Source organism: Armigeres subalbatus, chromosome 3 (genome assembly GCF_024139115.2).
Source record: "Armigeres subalbatus isolate Guangzhou_Male chromosome 3, GZ_Asu_2, whole genome shotgun sequence".
Taxonomy (NCBI): Eukaryota; Metazoa; Arthropoda; class Insecta; order Diptera; family Culicidae; genus Armigeres; species Armigeres subalbatus.
In genome coordinates, this window is record NC_085141.1 from 336,739,610 (window position 1) to 336,758,191 (window position 18,582).

Below are 18,582 nucleotides of genomic sequence, written 5' to 3' on the forward strand. Positions count from 1 at the left end.
ATTAGTCATCCATCATCTCAGTGTACCTTCTGAACTCCTTGGCCGATCTCAACCAAATTTGGGACACACATTCTTTATCTTAAGGAGACGACGATAGGGGGGTTATGGATGCTGTTCGGTAAAGGGGGAGGGTGTGGTGGAGGGGTATTGCTTAGTCATCGATCAACTCAGTGTACCTTCTGAACCCCTTGGCCGATCTCAACCAAATTTAGGACACTCATTCTTTATCTTAAGGAGACCACGATAGGGGGGTTATGGATGCTGTTCGAAAAAAGGGGAGGGTGTGGGGGGAGGGGTATTGCTTAGTCATCCATCAACTCAGTGTACCTTCTGAACCCCTTGACCGATTTCAACCAAATTTGGAATACTCATTCTTTATCTTAAGGAGACGACGATAGGGGGTTATGGATGCTGTTCGAAAAAAGGGGAGGGTGTGGGGGGAAGGGTATTGCTTAGTCATTCATCAACTCATTGTACCTTCTGAACCCCTTGACAGATTTCAACCAAATTTGGGACACACATTCTTTATCTTAAGGAGACGACGATAGGGGGTTATGGATGCTTTTCGGAAAAGGGGGAGGGGTATTGCTTAGTCATCGATCAACTCAGTGTACCTTCTGAACCCATTGGCCAATCTCAACCAAATTTGGAACACCCATTCTTTATCTTAAGGAGACGACGATAGGGGGGTTAGGGATGCTTTTTGGAAAAGGGGGAGGGCAATTGCTAAGTTATCGATCAACTCAGTGCAACTTCTAAACCCCTTAGCCGATATCAACCAAATTTGGAACAGTATCATGAGTATGATATCAAACAAATTTGGAACACACATTCTTTATCTTAAGGAGACGACGATAGGGAGGTTAAGCATGTTCTTGGGAAATAAGAGATGGTATGTGGGGAGGGGTATTGTTTAGCAATCGATCAACTCAATGTAAGTCTTGAGCCCCATCCCAAGTAGCACCTGCAACATGCTCAAATATAGAAAAATAAAAAAAAAGTTGTAAATAGGTTGTATGCGAGTTTGGCAGAAAACCTAATGTTTTTTATTCGTTATATTAAAGAAATTGAGGTTTCCTCTATTCGAAATAAATTTAACTAAATAAAAGTTGAATATTAGTTCATTTTTATCCGTTTGTGACTGATTTATTATAGTTTTGAAACTTTTTTTTAACACAATCATAATGGGTGGAGCTTCGGTGTTTTAAATAAGTTTGACAGTATAACCTTGGTGTAAAATTGGAAAAATGGCTTCAAATTGTGAAAAAAATAAAGAAATTTGGAAGAAAATCAGGAGAAACGGGCATTTTCGTAAGAAGAAACGTGAAATGCTTAAGGCAGTATTGGAGCAAAATAGCAAAAAGTTACAGGGTGTATATTCAGAAAAGGCTTCTATTTCGGAAGTTTTTGACGAATCAAACCTGGATACATTGGCAGATGTATCATCGGAAAATTTCCTTTGGAGTATGCAGGAAGCAGAAGATGATAATATGAGCCATGACATCGAAGACGACAACGAATTTGAAGGCAATTTATTGCCTACAGATCCCGAGGATCTCAATAACGACTTAAGAAGTTGGGCAATCACTCATCAGATTAAGCATACTGCCATCAATTCCCTTTTGAGTATTTTGAAATGCCATATTCCGCAAAACAATTTACCAAAAGATGCTAGGACCTTGATTCACACCCCACGTAAGACGGTAATTTCTTCGGACACTCGGCTCGGTGGGCAATACTGGCACTATGGATTAGCCAAAGCATTGTCAGAGGTTGTTTTGCGATTTGAAAATATTCCTGTTCAGCTTTCCCTTAACGTTAACATTGACGGTTTACCTGCATTCAAAAGTTCAACCAAATCTTTTTGGCCTATTCTCGTTAACATTCAGGAACTAAGGTCAAAGCATTCACCACTTGTCGTTGGAATTTTTTGCGGTAACTGTAAGATATTTAAAAAAAATAACGCATATACGTTTAAATTTAATTATGAATATTCTGTAGATAAACCAAAAGATGTCAATGCATTTCTCGAGCCATTCGTTACTGAGTTGAATAAGATTTTACTTCACGGACTCAACATTAATGGAGCTTGTATTCAATTTAAACTACGCTGTTTCATATGCGACACCCCAGCACGATCTATGTTGCGAGGTAGTGTTATGATAAATATTAACATTCTAATCAGCCCCTTTCAGCTCTTGTAATGAATTATTTTAAAATATTACAGGTGTGATTGGTCACAATGGCTACAATTCATGCCTAAAATGTACAACCGAAGGTGAATATTCACACGAGTTCCGGACTATGACTTTCCCAGATATAGACGCACCTCTTCGAACCGACGCCGATTTCCGTGCCCGTGTATACGAAGGTCATCACAAAAGCGAAAGTATTCTGGAACATATTCATGGAATCGATATGATCAAGGACTTCCCTATCGGTGATGCTTTGCATCTAATTGATCTTGGCATAACCAAACGTTTTCTAAATGGATGGAAAAATGGGACACTGAATAACCTTAATGCTAAATGGTCAGCGAGACAAATTCAAAATGTGTCAAACTTTTTAGAACAGTGCCAATTACCACGTGAGATCAGACGACCGGCTCGTAGTCTTGAACATTTGGCACGATGGAAGGGAACTGAATTTCGTACTTTTTTACTATATCTTAGCCCTATAATCCTTAATCATTTTTTTGATTCGGAAGATATTTCAGAGCATTTTTTGAACTTTTATTGTGCCATCCAAATCTGTTCTAGAAATGATCAAGGGCCAGAAAACTTAGCTGTAGCACGGAGCTTAATCAATGATTTTTTGGAAGGGGTTAAGCTTCTCTACGGTAATCAACTCTTTTGCAGTAATATGCATAACCTTGGTCATTTGGTAGATGATGTGGAACGATTTGGACCACTCGGTTCATTCGATGCTTATCCTTTTGAATCAAGGTTGTATACCCTGAAAAGGCTGATTCGTAGCGGCAATCTTCCATTGTCTCAAGTTTCTAAGCGGATAACAGAAATACAGACCAATTTGTCAAGAACAGACATTGCTAAATCGGGGTCATCTTCCCCGCCAGTCCTTAAAAAGATATGTAAAGCAGATGAATTAGAAGTCTCACTGAAAGTTATTTTGGAAAAAAATAATTGGGTTGCATATTCTTTCATAGATTTACACGACTACGTTTTGGATACCAATTCAGATAGCAATAAGTGGATTCTGATGAGCACACTAGATGTAGTACGTGTGGATAAGGTTGTTCACGATCCATCTAGAAATGCATTTTATTTATATGGAAATGTAGTCAGCGATCTCAGGGACTTTTTTGTTAAACCCTTAACCTCCTCGTCATTGTTCATCTACGCGTCTGATTTGAATCTCAAGCCACCAGAAGTTTTCGAGTTAAAAAACATTAGAGGGAAAATGGTAAAAATTGGTTGTAACAAAAGTGATTTGCCGAAATGTGTATTTATTCCATTGATTCACACTTTGAAATGATTGATATGATTATCAGTAAAATAAAATTAAACGTAAACCAACTTAACTAGAACTAATCTTAACTGCGTTCAAATGTCACGCTATCTGTCCCCAATTCATCATTTCACATAGTTGCACTAGGATTATGCTCAGAGTTTTCTGAAATATTTGATCCTGAAGTATTCTCCTCTTCTGAATACACAACTTGTTCTTGCTGCTCAACTTCATTCAGTTCAATTTTTGGTTTTCGAAGTCTTACACGTGAAGAAGAAACTCTGCGTTCACCGCCTTTCATATACCGATTCATTTTGGTATACTTCTGCCGAAGATGATAACTAAACACTTTATGCACAGCTTCATTAGTGAAGGCAATGTTGGCCTCACGTAATTCATACTCAAAAAACTTAATTATATTCGGAAAGGATGATATAAACCCTTTATTTTGTTGTCGTAGTCGAAAATGTGCCCCACTTTCGAATTTCCCATCAAGAATACGGCAGCAACGTACAAGGAGCGATCATTTTCCTAATAAGAGTTCTGAAGAACGCCTTACCGTCTCTTTTCCCATTTAAAGCATAATGCACTGAAACGTATTGTGACAATCTTTCGAAGAAATTCGGATTGCTTAAACTCATTTCCATCGCTTGCAGTTTATCTTCATCATTAATAGGGAATAAAGCGTCAACATCCTCAAAACCTTCCCTTTTCTTCTTCACTGCCATTATTGACGTGGGTGGATTTGTTCTTCCTTCCATAAATTTGGTAACATCGGCCATGAACAATGTTAGTTTTTGCAAACATAATTCAATACGGGTCAGGCGTACGTCAATGTCATTCAATGTTATTTGACGGTCATTCTTAGTTTGATCGGGCGTGCCAGACTCCCCAGCGTCGATCGATGTGGTTATATTTGATTGCACTGTTGATATTTCAGTGTATATTCCATTTTGGAGCTGAATGTACTGCTTTCCGTTTATTTCTATGATGTGCAGTGGGTCAGAAACGTTGATTTCATTCTGAAAAAAAACATACATAAATTAGAAATGCTGATGAAAAGTATTAAAAAGCATGCTATATTAGTCGAGAAAAATACAATTTTCAACCACTGTGTACCATGTACCATCAACACTTCCAAAACATGTTCTGGATGCCGCTTTTCACGAAAACCACTCTACCTGAAAACGTGACTTCTTTTTCAAATTAACGATGAACGTCCCATAACGTAAATAATTCAAATTGATAAACTAATATTTTCTACCATATGATTTATCACACCGACAATTGAATTCTAATTTAATTTGACTATTTTATGCCAATAATATTAATCGAGTAGAATAACCCATAGGGCACATATTCACAAACAGAAATAACTGGCCCTGAGTTGAAATAACAATAAGATAAATACTTTATCATAGTCTGGCGAATACATTAAACAACGGCAGAGCGCAATCTAATATAGCATTCAATTACGTCACGCCACTGCTTGTATATGTTCTAAGATTTTTCAAGTCGATGACGTCATGCTTCATTGCATCGACTTAACTAGCAGTTGTTGCGGAACCTACTCTTATAAGACACGCACAATGGACACATTTGCGTTGCGTTTGACAGTTTTCCAATAGAAAGCCGTCAAACACTACGCAAACTTATCCATTTTGCGTGACCCATTTCGCTTGTCTATGCAGTCTGCAGTGTCTATTGTTTACACTTTGATTGTGGGTGGAAACTAAAATCCAGTATTAGTGAATAAATATCGATTTGCCTCGACTCAACAAAAAGGTAATAAAATCAATTTAGTATGATCATTCTCAATAACTTAAATATATGGTATGTATGTTATTATGTGTTTTGTAGCAACGTACCTCTATCGGACGGATTTGCTCTTCGTGTGCGGCTGTTTCGACGATAGTGATTGCTTTTGATTGATCAGCTGTTTCTTCGATAAGATGCCGTTCTGCCGTGTTTTGCAATCCCGGACCAGGTACGTGGACATTACCAAAATTGGTTGGTGCAATCATACTTGTTGGTACGGCCAAAGATGTTCCCGGAACAGACGGATAGGCTTCAACAGAAGGACGGTTCAGAATTCCAGTGTGTACCGGAATGGTGGGCATCGGTAAAACAGTATTAAATACGCCGCTGATACTTTGATTGTTTTCGGTGGGTGTAGAAGCTTGGTGCACTGTTGATGGGCGGTAGGAACATGTCGGTTGTATCATTTGTTCCATAGTTTCTGCCGGAACGGATTGGATTTGGTGAGTTTGAGTTCGCTGTCGTGAAATAAAAAGATTATGACTTAAAAATCTTTTCTTTCATATTGTATTATAAAAAAAACTAATGTTTGGGATATACAGCTTAGAATTTCGCAAATTATGTTTGACGTAAAAGAAGTTATCTTGTGTTTGGCTTACCTCTGATGATTTAACTTCTGGGGGAGCCAATTGATACGTTTTCGATTGGAATTTCTGCTTCTTTTTTCCCGGATGGGCACGGGTACCAAGACTACACTGGGCAGCATCTTCTGAATCAGTTATGTTCTCCAGTCTTCTTATCAATTCTTCGGCAGATTTGTATGAATGCCCTCGACCAAGAATCTTGCAATTTTGCTTCTGCCATACTTCTTTGATAGGCTCAGAATCGCCATTTGCAGACAAAGAGACAAAATTCGTTGGCGGCCAGTATACTTCATCACCAGATGTCCATTTGGAGGGTACGATTGTTAGAGTAGGCTTCGATTTCTTTGATTTACGCGTTTGCACTACACTGAACGGCATTATTTCGGAATACAGCGATTAAGATTAACATGTAATTTGGTACAAAGCTGTTCCTAAAATACTTTTCTTACGACTGTTAGACTGTTTGCTATTCATTGAATTGATAGGAAGGTGTGCAAAGACTGCATATATAAAAATATTCTACCTTCGCAATAAATTATTGATCTGCTGTCAGTGTCACGACTCACGATAGTCAGATCGTGAAATGTGTCATGTTAAATGTTTCAAAATGTCTCTTGTGGCTCTGGTATGATTTTAGAAAGTCGTCTATCTAGGTAATATGCAATCTTCTATTCATAAATTGTTTAGTCTTCGTTGTTATAGTATGGGTATAAACTCGTTTTCTTTAGGTCTATAATATACCACATCAACTGGCATATAGTTTGAAGTTTTATTTATGTTTTCTAAGTTATATTTTAGAAAAACATGACGCATACATCACTATACAATGCCTTAAATATTTTGACCAAGCAGCTACTAACAGTGATGGCTGATATTATCGATACAAAATTAATTTATCTACTATTCACTTTGTAATCCTTATAGATATGTTTTACGACCTCATCAGTAAGGTCGCCTTCAATATGTCTCGTACTTGTATGTTTAAATTGAATTGAATTCTGACGAAATTCACCCTAAATAAGAATATTACGTTTTCAATATAATAATAGTAAATAATAAAATTATTCAGGATAAAATTATTGTTGCTTGTTAGTAATACAAGCCTTCAAGCCTCAATAATTTTCTTATTCACTATTATTTTAGTAAAAACTATTATTTTAGTGAATCTCGTCGGAATTCAATTCAATTCAATTTAAAAGAGCCATAAAAATAGATTTGTGTCATCAAAAAGGTGAAGTGAGGGCTGGGACGAAAAATCGCAACAAATTTCAATCAGTTTGCTATGTTAAATGTAAAGTATTAATATTGTTCATGTCACTCCTGTTGGCGTGACCCATAACTAGTTAATTTAACAGCCTAGTATCTAAAGGGTCAGGCTACTGACATCCTATTGTTTAGCCCATAGCCAGATCGTAGCCAAGATGTCCTGGACACAAATTTCATTTCATATTACTTTTCAATGATGACAGCAGGCTATGTCTATTGATGATGATGACAAACCGCGCTTGTTACAGGCTAGGTATCGAGGAATGTCATACCGATGCTTCTAATAAATAAAAACATGCGTTACCACCGGACGTCTTGTAGTAGACTAGTTCCACTAATAGAAGCTATTTAAGGAAAATATTACCACAGACAAACAGACGTAGCACTACCATCCACCATGACTACAACGATCCATTTGAATTAGATTGATTGCGCGTTTCACAACTAGAGGCGCTTGCGTCGTAATCCTTCGAGTTTGACAGTTCACTCCAGCGCCTTCTGGTGACAATGTCATACGAAACATTGTTTCATGTAACCTTGTTCGCAAGATGATGGTAGAGGAGTTGGACGATGGATTTTTCAGAAAAATATTCAAGCTGTTACGTCTGTTTGTCGGTGATATTACTATATCTATATCCGCTAGGGATCTAAAACATTTACTGTTATTAGTACGGGAACTTTTGTTATTTTTAAAACCAAACAATTTAGTATAACCTTTCTATTATGGGTGTTCACCTCAAAAAGCTATCGTTTTCGCTTTTGGAAGTATAAAAACTTTGAAAAAGTGAAAAACATTAAATTGGTCAACACTTTTGGAAGGTAGTGTATTTAATTAATATTATTGAATATGGCTGCCTAGTTGAAAAAAAACTGAGCACATTAATAAATATATTGATTTTCGTCTACCATGGCACCTTTATACGCATTAAAAGTAACTAATCATCTACGAATTGCATATATTGACATGATTATTGTGTTTGATTTTAATTTCGATTATATGAAATGTGAATACATTATTTTTTTAATTAATCAAAACATTTATTTCTTCGTATTTTCCAAGCGCATTAATTTTCTTTAAGCAAAATGTTCAAATTCACCACAAAATTGTCATCGCACATGATTTCCGAGTACTGGAAAGGCTTAAAACTTTATTGTACTTTGTAATGATATATAAGAAAATATTTTTATTTTCTTTATACTTATTTGTCTGGTGGTTGGAGATGACATTAACACTGAGGGTGATCGTGCTTTATGTACAAAAAAATAATTGAGAGAAAGATTATAGCTGATTGCATCGGTTTATTTCTGTTATGTTTCAAACCGTATGTTGTTACACATATATAACAATATTTGACTTTGTTTACAGTTTTGCACTAAGTTGTAAAGCGATTATAATCACGTTGCATGATTCTGGTTCTAAAAACTAAGTTCAAGTTTTATATTGACTCCACCTCTTGCGCTTTTTGCGTCATAAATATGTTATAAATAAGAGCTCAATGCTAAGTTCCATTATCCTCCTCTGTCACAAATAAATATCAGAAACTTAATTCAGACTAACTGTGTTGCTTGGGATGACCGTTTTGAACCAAATTTGTATCAAATATTGTCTGTCCTAAGGAAACGATTTTAGTGGATATTGGTAGGTCCGTTTAAAATGGAGAGGTTGTGAGAGAGAGGTATTGTTTAGTTGGCGATCTATTCAGCATAACTTCTGAACCCATTTCCGATGTTCACCAAATTTGGAACCCATATTCTCTGTCTATGAAAGACTACATCAGACTGGGTAGGACTGTCATAGCTGAACGAGAGAGAATATATTTATTAAACGAACAGTTTAGTATACCTTTTTATCGCATGGGTGAATTCAAACAAAATATTAAAACGCGTATTGTTTACCCAAAGGAAACTATTTTAGAGAGGCTTGGAGGAGTTTTTGAAATGCGGGAGAATGTTGGGGTTGGCTATTGTTTAGAAAACGACTTAATTCAAAATCCTTCTTATTTAGTTCATCCGAGGTTCTTTGACATTGTACAATGCTCCGAAAGCAATTCCTCAAAAATAGCAAATCTTCGACAATAACATTTCCCTGAAAATGACATATCCCTGAATGAAGCAGGCCATTAACATAACACTATTTGGCCTAAGGTCATTCGACATGAAGTGAATTTGGGATAATACTGAACAGCATCAGAAAAATCTTTCATAGAAAGCATGCATTTGCTGGGTATAAAGCAATGATAAATGTTACCCTTCATCGGAATCATAGTTTGCTCAGTGAAAAGCAATTAATAATGTGTTTCCTTCTGGATGGTGGATGTGATTTCTCCTTTAAAAGTAGGCAGTTTCCCGGAATAAGGCAATGGTGGGTGTTATCCCTTCTTTAAAAATATGCGTTTGCCCGGAATAAGACATCGGTGGATGTTTTCCCTTCTTTAGAAATAGACGTTTTCCCGGAATAAGGCTATTCAAACTCCCTTCTTCAAAATCAGTTAATGTTTCCAAAAGCCTTCTTTTAATCAAATGATAAACTATGAATAAATAAACACAATTACCCTGTTGACTAATTGGTTTTATCATTTTCCGATTTTAAAAGAAAACTGCAAACCAAACTGGCAACTCCGAGCAAGGCCGGGTACATAAAGCTAGTGTCAAATCAAAGTGACTTTTAAACCGTTTTTAATTCGACAATTGTCGAACGAGCGGGGTACGGATTAAAAAGTGTCGTATTAAATGGTGTCGAATGAGCGGGGTTCTACGGTACTTAGAGTTACTTAGATAAAAGCAATAAAGCTTATGTTTAATAAACATTTTTGACTTAAATTATCATTCTACGCCACTATTATCTGGAAAAGTTCTATTCTACGAAATGGTGTAAGTGAGGAGATAACACCTTCTATTAACATAGGTGTACAGTGGAAATAATACCTTCTTTAAATGAACGGTAACGGTTTATGGCAAACACAGGACGTAGGGGAGACTGGGTAGACTTGATCCGCTTTTCTGATTTCCGATGTACCACAGCCAAAAATAAATAAACATACACGATTTCCACACAGACTCTCTAAGAAATATAGTATTTAACTTTACTGATGTATGACAGTCCTTAAATTATTGTTGTTATTGATACACAATCGTTTTTTTGGAGTGCTGTCAAAAATCGACTTTTTGAATTTTCGGGGGAAATTGATCCCTCTCCGAAAACTTGCTTTGATAAAATTAGAAAGGTGCCCTCGAATTTTTTAAATATTTTTCCTTCAAAATATACAGAATTTTCGAATTGCTGTGCGTATACATGAACGATCTTTTTTATTGAATTCGACAGCCCATGCATTTTTTTAAATTTGGGGAGACTTGATCCCCTTTTTATGATATCTACGCAATAAATATTTTTTCCTGCCAAAACTTCATCACATCTGTCAAATCTACAAAAAATTAGAAGCCTGAATACAGGTTTAAATTTTTTTGAATTTTTTCGCCAAATTTTTGTATGGGTGACTAATGGGGGATCAAGTGTCCCCATATTGAGGCAATAACTTCAAATCCAAATATCCTAAAACTTTGATGGAATTTTGACATTTTCATCAGTACAGATCATTAAGCATATTTATGGCTTTGTGCTGTGAAAAAACGAAAGCATTCGGTCATTGTTATGAAAAGTAGTTCAAATTTTGCGTGGCCAATAAAAAAATCTTTGGGAAGGTCAAAACATACAAATCGCCCTGCAGAATAAATAAGGTTGTCAATCCAAAAAATAACTCACCACATAAAGGTCATTTGTTTAGAGGATCTATATTAAAAAATACGCTAGAACAAAACTACTTTAGTTCTCGATTAAACAGGGGGTGATCAAGTCTCCCCGGGGATCAAGTCTACCCACCTTCCCCTAATGCCTTCTTAAAATGGACGCATTTGCCCTGTATAAGGCAAGCATAGGAGATAATGCCTTCTTTAGATGAATGCATTTGTTCAATATAAGGCAGACAGAGGAGGTTATGCCTTTTTCAAATGAACGCATTTGCCCGGTTTAAGGCGAACGGTGATGATAATGCCTTCTTTTAATGAACGCATTTGTCCAATATAAAGCAAACAGAGGATAATGGCTTAAGGCGAACACAGGTGATAATACCTACTGTAGATAAACGCATTTGCCCGATATAAGGCGAACAGAGTTGATAATGCCTTCTTTTAATTAACGCATTTGCCCGGTATATGGCGAACATAGAAGATAACACCTTCTTTAAATAAATGCGTTGGCCCGATTTAAGGCGAACAGAGTTCATAATGTCTTCTTTTATTGAACGCAAATACGCCCGATATAAAGCGAACAGAGTTGATAACGCTTTCTTCAAATAAATGCGTTTGCCCGGTTTAAGGCAAACAGAGTTGATAATGCCTTCTTTAGATGAACACATTTGCCGGATATAAGGCGAACAGAGTTGGTAATACCTTCTTTTAATAAACGCATTTGTCGGTTTAATGTGTACAGAGATGATAATGCCTTGTTTAGATGAATGCATTTGCCCGATATAAGGCGAACAGAGATAACACCTCCTTTAAATGATTGCGTTTGCAAGGTATAACGAAATTATTCCTGCCATGCCATGAGAGGAACAAGCATATTCGAAGAACAGAAGAGATTTTCTTACTGTAGGGTTTTGTCGTCATGCCCTTCTTGTCACAGTAAGGTTTATCCCCGGCATTTCAGAAGCAACGTTTTCTACCCCTTTACTCTGTTTAAATACATGTTCGCGAGCCGTCTCAAGCCCAGTCGACGTGGGTTGAAATTTTCTCGAAATTCACACCTCAGCTTAAACAATCTTCAAAGGTAAATCATGTGCTGGGAGTTTCTGGACCAAGAACTAATCGTTCTATACTGTTTTCAAACAGTTCGAGTTTGATGAAATGAATCGCGAGTCCAACACGGTCGACCTTGTAAAAGGAACGATAAATAAGTAAGGATCCACGATAAAAATTCCCGTAAAAATTGTGTAATTTACTCAACTGGAGTCGACCTGCTATTGGATAAGTCGTCAAACAAGTAATAATCATTCACATGAATTATAAATAAATTTCTATTGATTAAATTTTTTTCACTGAAGTAAACTTGAAATCAGGACTACTGGGGGTACTGGCTCATTCGGGGTAGTGTCCCACTCGGTGTGATGAGTGATGACATTCATTAGGGTAATGGCGTTCGCGGTAGTGGGTAATGGCATTATGGGTTATGAATATATGGGTAATGTCATAGAGTCGAAATGGTTTCTTCTTTCAATTCAGGAATTTGCTTGGTTTAAGACACGGGAAGATATTCCTTTCTTTCAAAAGGTGCATTTGCCCGACAGACGGCAAGAGACGATATAATTTCTTCCTTCAATTCAGGTATTTGCTCGGCTTAAGGAAAAGGAAATAATTATCCCTTCTTTTAAAGAAGGCATTTGCCCAGCAGAAACCAAAGAGAATATGACTCCTTCTATCAATTCAAGAATTTGGTACGCTCGGTTCAATGCAAGGGGAAATATGATCCTTTCTTAGAAACCGTTTGCTCATAAAAGGGAGAAATGGGCAAGTTTTCTTGCTTGCCCTTACATGAAAGACAAAACAAGCCACCAATGTCAATTTAATTTAATATTGATCTATCTTGCTGGTAGGTGCGTCAACATTTCGAATGGTCCCGTTTTGACAATAAGCTTCTTTATTCTTAACTTGTCACGCCGTACTTGTCCTAAAGCCTTTACGTATACTTAGTATACGCAAAAGGCAAAAAATTTATACGCGATTTTGTTCGAAATCGGTTTAGGGCTCTAACCAGTTGTTTTACAAGGAATATGAGTGGTTTAAAAGCAATATCAAAAATAAAAAAAATTAAAAGAGATTTTGTGTTGCCAAAATCGTATAATTTGGTTGCAAAAATCGAATATTGCCAAAATCGAATGGCTTTGTTGCCAGAATCGAATGTTACCAAAATCAATTGTTGCTAAAATCAAATGGGGTCTGTATACAAAGATTTACAACGATAATTATGCCAAACTACAGCAAAACAGGCTAAGGTTTGAGCCATATACCCTATGTCTTCGACCATGATAGTTGAACCGAGAGCGCTTAAGTTGGCAATTTGTGATCAAAATTAATGAGAAAATGTAGTTTGGGATGTTTTTCGGCATTTCTCAAACCCTATTTGACCCAATGAATAACCTATTTTCGAGAAGGTTAATATAGTCCTCCTGGGGCAGCCGAACAGCACTTACCAAATTACACTTGTGTACCGCAATATAAGTTGATGTACGTCCATTCTGTTATTGACGTCAACTACGATGGTAGCAGTTGGGTCCTCGTCCGGAATAAGCAACACGTCCCGAATGGCAACGGAACGGTGATAATGATGTGAAATGGCACCGGTGAGAACCCATCGAATTTTTATGTGCATCAGCCAGACATTTGGAGAACCAGCTGATACACGTGTTTCAGTTGCACATTGAATGGTAAAGAATAATATAGTTTCATCACAATCGGCTCAATAACTATTTTTTGAGAAACATTTCATTCATATTTGCTCAAAAATATGATGAGACATCCAATATCGAGCATATCTTGGAAAATTACATAAAAAATATTGCCCCAGTGTTCCAAGTAATCAAAAATATCCTCTAGCAGCAAATGATAAAAGCTGACGTACACAATGTTCTACATTGATTTGCGGGAGCCGATAAAGCTTGATTGTGAGAAACTGGGGTTAATTTCGCTATCAATATCTACAGTACCGCACGTGCTATTTGTGGAGGCAAATATTGATTTATCCACTCAAAGATATTTCTGAGCTGATCATAAATCATTCAATTTTTATTAATAGGATAATTTTTCCTGTCATCAATAGGATAATCGAATGGGTTATGAAATTTAACTGTAGAATATTTCTATAAATAAAAAAAGATTCAGGCGTGAATGTATTGCCTTTCGTGTATGAAAGATGATTCAGATGATGCAACCAGTTTTTTTCCAGTTCAACGAAGCCTATTCTGTGAAGTCTGGAAAAGAAAATTGAAAGACGAAGAGTATGAGGTTCAGCGTAATTGAATCAAATAGGATATCCTTGTTCAATCAAATGAATTGTATGTTCTATCATCCTGTGAGCTAAGCATACACGAGCTTGATGAAGAATCATGCAAACAGAAGACTAATTGATATATGTAGAATACAAAGGGGCTATGTAGCTCGACTACCGACTGCCATTAATGTTAAGATGAATGGATCAACTTTGTCGACAATGAAGTTTTGCGCTACTTCCATCTAATCATATTATTTGAAGGCTTCTTCAGAAATAGGCGGTTGTACTTTTATACACGATAAAGACTGTTGTACATATAAATGGAATGGCTTCTTGAGGCTCAAATAAGATTTAATTTGTCCAACTATGTTTAATATCATCTAAATATAGTTTAGTTGAGCTAAAAAAAGTTAACTGGCAAATTTTTGATTGATTTTCATTTATTCTGTGTAATTGAGCATCTTGATTGTCTGTTATGTTGTATGGTTGTTCGCTAGTCGGTGATTTTTGTATCGAAAGGCTATCATTTTACTTCAAAATCGAACTATTTTTAAAAGGCTCGGAGACCCATGATGTTATATATCAATCCACTAAGGTCAACTCTTTATATCAGATTGAACTGTACTTCTTTGTAGTTTTTTTTCCGAACCATTCTTTTCATTCCCGCTATTTAGTGCCGAAAATCAGCTAACAAACGTAGTTTTCGCCGGGATATCAGTTTTTATTTTGTTGGGCGAACGGCTGTGCGGTTTTTCCCCGATCTGCAGAAATACAATCTCAGTGTGTGTGTATGCACGTAACATAGATCCGAACGATCCGAACCCACAATTTGAAGTATATTGTCGGCATTGGCATTTATCTTGAAATTTGTTAAAATCAGTTAAAATATTCGTTATTTTTGTCTTTTATATTTTATTCGATTGGTAAGAGTTGGCATTGTCTCCTGTTTTAATTTTAGTGTATTAAAAAATTAAAAATTAAATAGAGGGAATGACGGCTTCGGCAGGTTTTGTTCTATTATTGGCAGGGGGGTTTTTTAAGTCTGACTATGCTCAAATTTGGCCTAAACATTCTTTGCATATCAAAGAACATTGTGGCCAAATTTCATAAAATTTGGCCGACAAAAACCCCCCTGCCAATAATAGAACAAAACCTGCCAAAGCCGTCTTTCCCCCTATTAAAAATTCTCAAAAAAAAAAAATAGTAAGAAACAATAAAAACGGAAAATTTTCTTGCCATAAGACGAGTTTGTACAATCCCATTTAATTCCACCGCTTAATAATTGTACCTTGACAGTACGTATTTCGACCTCAACAGTAAGGTCGTCTTCTGTGTCTCGTACTTGACTGGGAGGCTGGGAAGTTATCAACCCAGCTTAGTTGACGGCTGCTCGACTACGGACAACAAGTTGACTGTACGGTAAATTCTTGGGAAAAAAGCCGTGAATACCAGAACCCATTCGCACCATTGACTTTACCGCAAAATTATGCTTCGTTTACTTATAAGGGAATTTATATCTGATATAGGTGTATTGTATACATAATAAAATGGGCATCAGAAGTTGACAAATTGCTTCCAGCGTGTTCGTTAAGACCAACTGCCAAACTTCCTCAATGATTAAAAAGGGTCAGGGCCGCCATTCTCATCAGGGAGGCACACTGCAATAGTTTAATCCATGGGATGGGTTTAATAATCTTTGCGGTCGTAAAAATCCCTACCGTTCAGTGGAGTCTAATTTATGGTTTCCATTTCGAAGAGAATGTTTTGCCCACAATGAAAATGACTAACTCGATCCCACGGTAGACATGCAGACCGCTCGGAACAGTATTCCGCACGTTCTGGGCTCTGTTCACGACAATCCTTTTCACGTGCGTTGCGTTTCGCCTGCAGCGCTGTGGTCTGGTAGTATGGAAACAGCTCGCCGGTTGTTTCTACTTGTATGGGTTGGTGTTTGGAAACCCACAAACCGTTGAACATAATACCCACATAGGAAGCGCAATGGAAAATGCGAAGCGGAGGTGCGGTGGCACCGCTATGAAAGCTGGGGCACGAACTTTCCGCCAGCTTTCTATATTTCCGTAGTGGTGTGCGCGTTAGGGTGTGTCAATTATCTTAATTGATGGAGCATATGTCTGACCCAGCGCCGTAGCGTGTGGTTGGCTAGGTTGGACTCCGTCAAGGGCGCCAGCCTGTTGGGGGCGCCAAAATACAGAAATATGCTATGAGAAATAGAACATTCTTATTAGAGAAAATCGCAATTCATAACAAAATTACTATAAAGTCCGAAAGGCTATGGAAGAAATATTTTTAGATATCAAGAATTCCACTTCATCATGTCAACTGAATTAGACGAAATGTATCAACACTGCAGGTCTTAGTTTTGACCTCTAGGTTGAAAACCTTGAAGTTTGATATCCGGATTGGATTAGTTCCATTGTTGGCTACTGTTATGATCATCGAGAAACTTTAAGAACTATACATAATGCTTTACAGCAGTAAAGACAAATTAAACTAAAAATCGTTTCAAAATTTTAGCTCTTTCCAGTGGATTTATTCAAAATCTACATCTATAGGGAAGACCGGAGCTGGTTGGTCTAAGGGGCAGGCTGACCGAGTGACATTTTAAGGCGCATTTAAGGCTCATTATAATAATTTGGGTGGGGTATTAGATCGAATGTAATTTCAGGTATTTTATTGTTTCCGTTTACTCACGTTCACGTTTTTTGCTATTTTGGTTCGAGTCTGTTTGGCCGAGTAAATACCAATCGGCATTTTTTTACCGATTCCCCATTAAAAGCAGCATTGAAAAAGAGAAAAAAATTCCGTTGCATTTGATTTGTTATAACTTTTTTCTCAATTTGTGTTCATCGATGAAAATATGTCACAAACAGAGCTTTAAATAATCGAATATTTTTTGTGAAGCCCATCGGCCTTCTTTGTCATTCTCATTCCGTACATATTCATATTCGGCTGAACAATTTTGGATCAATTATCAGTCAGTGAGTATTTATTTAGATTTCGTAAACTAATAAATTACTATAAATCTAAGCACATAAATGATGATTTCAACAATTACTCACATAGATCTGACTCCGACCTTCAACTGAGGTCAAAAGCCAAAAGTCAATATAATAAAGGCCAATTATGTTTTCTTCGAACGCAGTGACCATTCTCAGTACCAATCAAATGAATGAATCTGTGAAGAAGAAAACTGAGTAAGTCATTCTATGTTTTGAATAGTCATGCGACGTTTGTTAATATTCGTTCCGAAGTTGCTTCGCGAAGGTGATTATTTTATGTTCTGGCCACAAATGTGCTCAAGACTTGTATATTTATGACAGTGAAAACCGTTTTTTGAAAAGTCGAACCAGATTTAGAACAGACATTATGGAAGCAAAACTTGGCCAACCAGCCCCGGTCTCCCTTAATCAGCCTGTTGTTTAAGATCCGTATAGCCCTAATACTCTAGACATTGATTTCGAGAAGTAGTAATATGGATTTTATGAAGATTTGAGATCATTTTCCTGTGTTATTCAGAGAAACTTCCTGTGGACCGATTCCAACTACAAAAATTAAAACGATGCGTATTCCAAGTTTTGGTACTCATCTAAGATTTTTTTCTGGCAATTAAATTGGAGAAGATGAATATCTATCTAGTCCATTGTTGGTTTTTTTCTTAATCCTTCTGCTTCTGATGGCAATTCCAACCATCGACTAATCCACTTCAGAGTTGGTTTTGAATCACCCAACTATATCCAGAAGTGCCTTCACCAGTGCTGGATTATTATCGTTCTATTAGGTCCAAAGACAATTTCGGCCACCAATTGATCCGATTACGTTCAATAGCCATTTCGATCATCTACCAACTCACCCCAGAGTTGGATTTTGTTAATCTAATTAAGCTCAGTTGTTCCTTCAAACCAACGATCAAGCGACATCAGGTTTAGATTGTTCATAACTTTTGACTAGGTCCGACAGCGAATTCAAAAATCGATCAACCCACTTTAGAGATGGGTTACACTGAGTCTCCAAAACTTCGACAGCCATGTCCAAGTCCAAGTCCAAGTACTAGTCCAAGTCCAAGTACAAATACAAATCCGAGTCCAAATACAAATCCGAGTCCAAATCCAAATCCGAGTCAAAGTCCAAATCCGACCCCAAGTCCAGGTACAAATCCAATATCCAAGTCCAAGTTCGAGTCCAAGTCCAGGTCCAAGTCCAAGCCAAAGTCCAAGTCCAAGCCCAAGTCCAAGCCCAAATCCAAGTCCAAGATTACATCCAAATCCAACTACAAATCCGAGTCCAAATCCAAGCTCAAGTCCAAGTCCAAGTACAAATCCAAAATCCAAGTCCAAATTCGAGTCCATGTCCAAGTTCAAGTAGTCCAAATCCAAGTCCAAGTCC

General features: G+C 37.1%; 2 protein-coding genes across 2 annotated transcripts in view; both read right to left on the minus strand.

The window, feature by feature from the left end:
- Positions 1-18,582, minus strand: part of LOC134221344 (uncharacterized) — a 123,002-nt gene that overhangs the window by 50,746 nt on the left and 53,674 nt on the right. The gene's annotated exons all lie outside the window — the stretch shown is intronic.
- LOC134221378 (uncharacterized) lies at positions 3,960-6,340 on the minus strand. The gene is made up of 3 exons (XM_062700570.1): positions 5,886-6,340; positions 5,337-5,744; positions 3,960-4,490 (listed from the first exon to the last, which is right to left on the minus strand). The coding sequence occupies exons 1-3, from the start codon at positions 6,246-6,248 to the stop codon at positions 3,960-3,962; spliced, it is 1,302 nt and encodes a 433-aa protein (XP_062556554.1). The 5' UTR covers positions 6,249-6,340.